Source organism: Morone saxatilis, unplaced genomic scaffold, assembly GCF_004916995.1.
Source record: "Morone saxatilis isolate NCDOM2014 unplaced genomic scaffold, NCSU_SB_2.0 Contig3, whole genome shotgun sequence".
Classification (NCBI taxonomy): Eukaryota; Metazoa; Chordata; class Actinopteri; family Moronidae; genus Morone; species Morone saxatilis.
In genome coordinates, this window is record NW_023339873.1 from 13,159,602 (window position 1) to 13,168,403 (window position 8,802).

At 43.3% G+C, this 8,802-nt stretch overlaps 2 protein-coding genes across 2 annotated transcripts in view; one reads left to right on the plus strand and one right to left on the minus strand.

Annotated features, from left to right (window-relative positions):
- Positions 1 to 4,631: 4,631 nt before the first annotated feature.
- On the plus strand, positions 4,632 to 5,753 carry LOC118336658 (protein FAM181A-like). Its single transcript, XM_035673322.1, has one exon. It carries the CDS (start codon positions 4,650 to 4,652, stop codon positions 5,427 to 5,429), a length of 780 nt encoding a protein of 259 aa, XP_035529215.1. The 5' UTR covers positions 4,632 to 4,649; the 3' UTR covers positions 5,430 to 5,753.
- A 103-nt stretch (positions 5,754 to 5,856) lies between these two features.
- The window catches only part of LOC118336657 (ankyrin repeat and SOCS box protein 2-like), a 3,295-nt gene continuing 349 nt past the window's right edge, over positions 5,857 to 8,802 (minus strand). The window contains exons 2-8 of the mRNA XM_035673321.1: positions 8,337 to 8,506; positions 7,999 to 8,154; positions 7,650 to 7,895; positions 7,390 to 7,561; positions 6,664 to 7,264; positions 6,418 to 6,571; positions 5,857 to 6,284 (exon numbers count right to left, since the gene is read on the minus strand). Of these exons, the coding sequence (XP_035529214.1) occupies positions 6,154 to 6,284; positions 6,418 to 6,571; positions 6,664 to 7,264; positions 7,390 to 7,561; positions 7,650 to 7,895; positions 7,999 to 8,154; positions 8,337 to 8,506 (1,630 nt within the window). The 3' untranslated portion in view covers positions 5,857 to 6,153. The remainder of the gene's footprint in view (positions 6,285 to 6,417; positions 6,572 to 6,663; positions 7,265 to 7,389; positions 7,562 to 7,649; positions 7,896 to 7,998; positions 8,155 to 8,336; positions 8,507 to 8,802) is intronic.

Consider the following 8,802-nt stretch of genomic DNA (forward strand, 5'->3'; position numbering starts at 1 on the left):
AGAGAGAGAGAGAGCGCAAGACGCCTACCGACTTAAAACATTGCCATACCCATGTTTGATGTGCTGTGTGCGCCTGCTACAAGAACACTCCGTGGTCCAATGTCCCAAAGTAGGCTGAGATAAACAACACTGATGTAACCTGGCATTCGCTGCTAATGCTCCACAACAAAGGCATTTATAAGATATTTATTTGGTGTTTATTCTGAAACCATCCAGGCTTCACTTTCCTTTCCTTGGCACTATTACCTTTGGCACCACATTGATATAATAGGTGATGCTGTAGGCCAGAGTTAAAAGAAATGCAATGGGTAGTGTTTTCAGAGCAGAGTTGCATAATGTTGTTGGTGGTCTCCACTAGGCACAGTTATGAAATTACCCTACAGCCCACAGCCATGTACGTGGTACCAGAGAGCCAACGTGACATTGGAATTTAACTGAGAGTGGGAAGAAAACATCCGTGCTCATCTTAATCTGACAATATAGAAGTGTTTGGATCTGTATACTGTGCCTGTTATTTTACATCACCACATTTATAAAAGCTACTTCTAATGCTAGTGATCACTATTCTAGAGCTGAAGCAATTAATCATTGATTAAGAGATTACAGAAAAATTAATTAGTAACTTTATTCTGCAAGAAAAGTATTATAAATGTAAATTAAATATCTTTGGGTTTTGAACTAAAGATGTTGACTTGGGATTTAGGAAATGATGATCGGCATTTCACACAATTTCACAATTTTCTGATTTTTATAGCCTTTCAAAATAATAATTAGTTCCAGCCTTGCACAATTAAATACTTTCCCTTCTGTATCTTGGAGCTCTATCATCCCTTAAACTGTTAAAGATCCATCATCTTGCTTACAAGCACTTCAACTAGGGCAATGCTTGAAGCCGAAGGGATCGCCTTTGCAGGACAGCGTCTCTGCTTGGTACACCAATACGAGGCCCAAATGTATGTATGTCAGTTTCATTGCTTATTCATGTTTCATAAACCCACAATCATTTGTTGTGCCCAAATAACTTGTGTTTGAAAGTACTGCTTGTGGTTTAAATAACAGAAGTGACAGCCAATTGTGTCACAGCCTGCTTATTCCAAATAACACAAACAGCATCTAAGCCAACAATTCAAACAATTTTGGATTAAGATCAATGGATTCAGCATCTAGCCCTACAGTCTTTTGTTGCTGCTGAGCATTTATCACATCTCTTGCCCATCAAAAAGCTCTTCACAGACAGTAATGGGGTGAGCTCATGCACAAGAGCAGTGGATGACTTTTAGAGTGGAAAATCAACATCTGCTGTTAAACTGCATTTGCACGCACAATGCAGAGATTTTTCAGAGTTTCTAAAGTACACAACAAGCCTGGATTTGGCATTTGGTGAACCCAGCGGTTCAGCTCATCCATCCTCTCCTACAGTCTGTCCCAGTATCGATTATCTGACAAGAGAAAAGCACTACATCCTCCTGGTTCCTTCCTGCTGCCTCACCTCTTTCCAACAAGCAGCAATCTGCCACAACATACATCACATCCCTTTTAAACCCAGATAAGGAAACCTCTTAATAAGATTACTGTGGTCTTTCAGCGTTATTATTCTTGTCAATGTACTTAATCAGTACCTCTACAAACAAACAGAGCCCAAAAATATTACTTGCATCAAACAAGAAAAGAGTGTAAAACCCTCTGTCTTTTAAGGAATATCAATTTTCAGGGAATAATGAACTCAACTGCATTTGTCTTTACTATCTGTGCATGTGTTTTAACAGTTCAGCTTGGCTGTGTTGTAGTGGAGGTAGATTGCCATCTAGTGGGAAAGTCTGGCAACACATGACTTTAATGCACTCCACATAAATATTTTAATACATCATTGGAACAAGTGGATACATTAAGCAGTTTATTTCCTGTTAAGTGTTGCCTACATAACAATACAACTGAATCACCACTAAAAAAGGGCTTTACTTTAAACAACAAACAAACATCTCTTTTCTAAGGCATGTGAGGAAAGTGCACTATTGTCTGTAGTTTGGATTTATGGCACTTATTTTATAGTTCTTTTCGGTCCCTTTTTATGCATATATTTTACAAAGGAAAAATAATCAAATATGCAAGGAAACCAAATGAGGAATGGTCTATGTCCATGTTGTCCTTTATCCAGATCGAGATATGATAACATTCTTGTTGTTTACAGTGAAGGTGATTCACTTCCTCCATATTCCTCGTCACACCCCTTACTATGTCCATAGCACACTGGGAAGATCCATTTTTACCAGTTGTTAGTTATTGCTTTTTCACAGCTAACCAGTAGAATTTCATAGAGATATACAGGTCACTTCCTAACACAACGTCCTATGTTATCAATACACAAATAAAGATAAACTATCTTGCTGTCCTCAGGAGTCTAAAGATATATTGTGCAAGAATATGGTAATCTGTTCACACAGATTCTGAACAGAAGATGTGAGAATGATCAGTATCATTTTAAATGTGAGGTGTGATGAGAAAACAAATACAAATCTTTTGAATTTTCATGAAGTTGCTCCATTTCCTGGAATTTGTATATGTATTTTAGATATTTTAGAACAAAGAAATAACAGAGTGCTTACCATAGAACGTTCCACTTACTACCTTCTGGCGAGGAGCTAGTAGAGACAGAGTTGGATTTTAGTTGTATTAGAGCTCCGCTGGGCTTCTGTTACAGAATGCAAACATTGTAAGGAATGATGGTTCAGTAGTTTGAAACATCAGCAACCAAACTTCCTGGCTGCAATCAAGTGCAGTTTGCATGTGTGCACTAAAGATATGCACCTAACTTGCATATCTTTGGTGCACACATGCAGCAGTTACAGTGACACCTTAACTCCTTTGTTGGTATGTCTGTTTGCCTGTGTTAGGTTGATTTATAGTGTGTGCAGACAGACTCCCATGACCCTCTTAAACTGGATTTAAGTGGGTAAGTAAATATAGCAAAAATCCCATAAATCAGCTCAAACCCCCTAAATGATGGACAAACATCCCATCCACCTGTCTTGGCACAAGGACAGCGGCACGTTTTATGGATGCCACTATGCTTCCTCTTTCTCCTTCTCATTCCCCCTCACTTCAAAAGCACAGGAGTGGGGTGACAGGCCAGGGGAGGGGAGCCCCATTGTTAATTGGCCTTTTCAGCTGAACAGAGAGGTGAAGGGAAGGAGAAGAGAGGAGCACAATAGGGTCCCATTGCCTCTCCAGAACAAGAGGGATGCACCGCCTTAAAAGATAGACCAGTCAGAGCACATATAGACCTGCAGGGCTCTCTTCAGACAACTCCAAACTGAGTGAATGAGGCAATCAATCATGTAGCCTGCAGCTCACTGCGAACAAATGGCCTGTAGCCTTGATAAAGACTGCAGAATTTTTTAAAGATTCTCTGTCCTGATGCTAGAGTGGCTCGGTATGCTTTAGGGGCAGCACAGTGCACAAGCATGAGGTGTTACTTACCAGACAAACAGTTTCCTCACATCTCACTCCACTCCTGCTGCGGTTCAATGGAACGATAGGTACTCCTTTCCACTTCAATAAGGGGATGAAGCTCAATTAGCATTTCACAAGTCCCCTTTTCCTCCTCCATTGCAACCTTCCCCGCGGAGCCCATGCTTTCTCTGGGGATTGTCCTGTTTTGGGCCCTTGTTGCCGTTGGCAGGGTGACAGTATTCGAGTGTGCAAACTTGTGCTATTGTCCGCGGGCCAGAGGGAGCCATGGAGACCCCATAATATGACACAGGAAAATGTTTGCTGATGGCAATTCTATGGGCTTTGTCCGACTCTTTCTCCTTCATGACGACTCGATTTAAGTCTCTAAATGTTTGACTACAAATGCAGGAGTGCTATCCAGCTCCTTTCCCTTTGTCCCGCGAGGTTTGAATGAGTAATTCAGCCTTTGTGTCGTTCGATTGAGGGGGCAAACAGAAAGACAAGATTCTTGAGCGTTCAAGCCCCTTTCCATGGTTATGCACTCTTTAGATCCCCCCCCCACCCCTCACCAAATCCTACAGCTGACATCACTCTTGGGGAGGGTATGAGGGGTCCCTGTGTTACAAACTCAACGTCAACAGCTCCAGAATAAAGTTAGAATTCGTGCATGTTTCAGCAGAAATTGGGTTCATTTTTATTCATGCGCACTCCGGATTATAGGTTCGGATAGGAGATGTTTTGGCCAACGCGCAGAAATCACCGTGTAGGGAAAATATCGCATCCCCTCAGCGGCTTTTTCCAGATCTCCATGACAACAATTTGCAATGGTGAAGAATTCGATACCAGGGCGCTTGGAGGCTGATTGGGGTGCATTGTGAGGGGCCTGGGGTCGCTGATTGGTTCAAGGAAAGCACCATAACTACAAGGAGTTTATATTCATTCAACTTGTTGAAGTGCTCCCTTCTGCAGCCTGGAGAGAAGTCTGTGCTTGGAGTGTGGTTTTAAAGGAGTCTGGATTCACCCAGCAGTGGTGAGTAAAGGGTTATTACACATCATCGCGTTCATCTAGGCTTGATTTCAGAACTCCTAAAACAGAGCAATGCGTAATTACGCAAAATTTGTTTTCTGATTTCCCTTTAGATCCTGACGGTGGACTACAAGTTCTAACATGGACTGATTTGACCTGAATCTTTGCAACAATGGCAAACTCAGACAGTGAGGTCAAGACGTTGCTGAATTTTGTGAATTTGGCATCCAGCGACATTAAAGCGGCTTTGGACAAGTCCGCTCCGTGCAGACGCTCTGTGGATCACAGGAAATATCTGCAGAAACAACTTAAGCGTTTCTCTCAGAAGTACTCCAGGGTCCCGAGATGCCACGCGCACAGGTCTGCCGAGTACGGATGTGCCAAACCGGTGGGGACTGTCCACCCGAGTGTGAAGGTCGCAGAGAAGGTCAGACCGGATGCGCAAGGTGTGGGGAATGCGGGGAGCGCTGTGGAGCAGGTGCCTATGAGGAAACGCCAACTACCAGCCTCATTTTGGGAGGAACCCAAGTTGACGCAAACTAAGAAGGAGCACTCACTTCTAGGGTTAAAAAAGAACCCTGCAGGCACACCTGAGGGCAGCGAAAACGAAAACAGGAAAAGGAGTTATGATGATGATGCAAAGGCCACCCTGTCTGCGTCCAGTCGACGCAACTCTGCGGACAAAGACTCGCTGAAATTGGACCTGACCTCTCACCATTGTGTGAGTGTGTGCGGGTGCTGCCCCTACCAGTACCACGGACACCAGGTCCTCCACAGTCACATTGTTGTCCCCCATCCGCCCCTGGGACTGTGGAGCAAAGCAGCAGGGACTGAGATAGAGAGACCCGAGCATCCTTATGGACAGAAAATTCACACGCACGTTGTGGTCAAACCCATACCGACCAAACCCACCGTGCAGTCACCTATCTTCAGTGTGTTTGGATTCATTTAAATGCTCTACTAATGGACCCGTCACACAAAACATGTGTATATAGGACTAATTATTTGCATTTTTCATGTGTCCTCACAGCCAACTCTTCCTCTTTCAACATTTGTACGAGACCCTTCCTCAAGCACTTATTGGAATGCTTCGTCTATTTTTATCTTTTAAATCTAAAGGACTGAGTTGCACTTGCAGAATAACTTCATCATGTTCACTTTCATGCCAGTCTGATGCCTCCAAGTATCTGAAAACTGACAGTAAGTTAAAAGCTTTCTGCTTTTAGGTCTCTACAGAGAATGACTGTTGTTTTTTTAAGTACCAAAAGTCATGCAAGTGAATGAAAGCATCCTGTTTTAGTTTTCTCTTTCAACTATGAGAATAGAATGTGGGACATAGATTTGCCTTTTCTTTGTCAAAGTAATGTTTGATAGGCATGTTTGAAACAATGACTTTTATTTTTAAATAAATGATTCAACTTTCCTCAAGAACTCCTTTGGGCATTAGATAATTTCCACTTTCACTCTTTATGTGAAACTACAAATCCTTCAGACGGACCGATTAAAGAACCTTATTGTCACATTACATATGTTATAAATAGACATTTTATACATAGAGAATTCCTTTGAGGGGACCATTTACAGATTCGAGATATTAGATTAAACTAAAAAAAGAAACAAAACGATAAATTTAGCCACATCTCTGATGCCTATATTCCTTGACATTCATCTTAAAGTCAGTCAGCCAGGCTCAGGTATCTGATCAGTCTGTCTGGCAGAGGGAGTCTTGTGAGAGATTTTAGTCTGTGTCTCCCCATTTGGGTCCGAATCCTTAATCTGCAAAGGTGCAGCAGTGGACGCGGTGACACTGTGGACAAGAAAAAAAGAGGATGGTCACTTGCATATTTACAACAGTTATATGCATGTGGGAGGAAGTGAAAGTCAGAAGTGAAAGAGATGTTAGGATGTAAGTGAGTGATAAGATTTTGTCTGATGCTTACATGACTTCCTCTTAACAGCGAGCCATTCCTCCTGGCTGTCTAGTAGTTCAGTGAGTTTGCTGCACAGCTGAACATGACCAACATGCTCCAGCAGCAGGTCTATGACTGGTCCTGCCCATTTACACATAACTGATGTTGAGATCCACTCACAGAACTGAAGAAGAAAATCAGAGAAAAAAGCAAAATTACTTTACAATTTTCAGTTATTCAAAAATCTGTGACATTGTTTTTGCTTATTTTTCACACCTGAGTTGCCCTTCCTGAAGGCTCGCTGCAGTTTAAAGGAAGCATAATGTCATTCTGCAGAACATATCCATTGCTGCCACTTCTTATATGGGATCCTCCTGATGTCGGGTGAGGGGCACTGCCGTGTGTACATGTGAAACAGGAGAAGGCGTCGCAGCCATTGTCCAAAAGGCACTTGAGTAGAGCCAGATTATCCATGCAAAGTGCAACAACGGCAGGGAACGTAGTAGCATAAGAAGGGATTCTGGCGTTGGCATCGGCACCTCTCTCCAGCAGCAAAGACACAGTGCTGACGCAGCCCTGCCGTACAGCCATCAGCAGGGGACTGACTGGGTCCAGGTTTAGACTAGCGCCGGCGTTCAGCAACACCTCTGCTGTCTCTGTGCTGCCGTTGGCGATAGCAAAGTAGAGGGCTGTTGCGCGTCCATCAGCATACTGGATGGAGTGACTGTGGGCCAGTGTGGCGTTAACATCTGCACCTGTCTTGAGTAGGACAGCTGCCACAGTGTGTCTGTTGTGCTCTGCTGCCAGGTGGAGGGGGCTGATACAACTGTGGCGGAGCCTGGCTCGACTTGTCACTGAGACAAGCAGGGACACAATCCTGAACACAAAGTGAGGAAAGACAACAAATACAACTATTATCATTGCTCCATTTACAATAACCACACTATTGTATCTCAATGCTTACATCTTTACCAAATAGTAAGTTATAGTATGTCAACTTACTCATGGTGTCCATATTGGGCAGCAACATGCAGCGGCAGCAGTCCTGAGTTAGTGGGTTTGTTGGCGTCTGCATTTTTAGTTATCAGCACTGCTACGCTTTCCTTGTGGCCATTTTTACTAGCCTCATGCAGCGCTGTGACACCATCACACGTCTGCATGTTTACATCTGCACCTACAGAAAATCATTAGTCTTTTATAACCTTTACATGGTGATCAGAAACATGAAAAGGAGGAATACAGTATTTTGTGCAGAAAAGTACCTTTCCCAATGAGGTAACACAGCGCCCTCATCTGTCCTCGCTGAGCTGCTACAATGAGTGGTGTGATGCTGTAGGTATTCGGTGGATTGATTGTGGCCCCGGCTCTTATTAGTATCTCACAGATCTCTGTGTTGTTCCTGGATACAGCCTCGTGGAGGGCTGTCCAACCCTGACCACACCGCTGGTTCACAGTGGCACCGTAGGACAGAATGAGGCTCACCATGTCCACATTCTCCAACTCACAGGCTACAGAAACAGACGAGACAATGGGTCATTTCGTCCAAACACCTGGCTGATACACAGTTATCCATCATAGTTCTACTATATACAGTTGATTTCACAGCTGTACCTTTATACAAAGGGGTTTCTTTGTTCTTGCTGCTGATGTCAGGGTCAGCGCCTGCCTCCAGAAGGCACCGCACACATGATGAGTGTTCACAAGACACAGCAAGCAGCAAGGCCGTCTGCTCCTGCAAGGTACGTTTGTCTACTGACCCTGGATGGGCTGGAGCAGAAAATATACATATCACACAAACCAGCTGAGTGACAAATTTAGTCTTTTGAAAATGTGCAATCAGCAAAACACCACTTTGAATAGTTCTCCTTTTCCCATACTATCACACTGAGCCCACGTGATTATAAGTGAACACTGTTTAGGGACCCTCAATGACGCTTTCAATGTCATACCCCTCAGTAGGGTCTTCAAGCACTCTGTCTGTCCACAAAAGGCAGCTTCGTGCAAAGGTATCCACCCATCTTTGTTCTCCTTCAGCAGGCTGTGAGAGGCTGATGTTGCCAGATCATTAACAGCCTTCACATCCCCTCTCCTGATTGCAAAGACCACTGGGTCGACATCCCTTGAAAGGAGAAAAAAAAACAGTATAAGTGAATTATACTTAAATGTTATTGAGTGTAATTTTAGCCCTGTGCGAGGGCTGTAGTTTTGACGCAAACATGGACCTTAAATCTTATCTATCTATATTTAGGTGATTCTGTTGGGTTTTATTTTTTGGCTTTACTGAACCTAAATAAGACATTCTAACACATATGGGATTATAATCAACCAGGAGTAATCGTGCCTTATTGGTATTCTATAGTGACACAGAAAACCTCTTTCTCTCTCTCTCTCTCTCACTCTCTCTCTCTCACACTC

Coding starts and splice junctions, on each gene's coding strand:
- LOC118336658 (XM_035673322.1), top strand. CDS start 4,650: ATGGCAAACTCAGACAGTGAGGTCAAGACGTTGCTGAATTTTGTGAAT.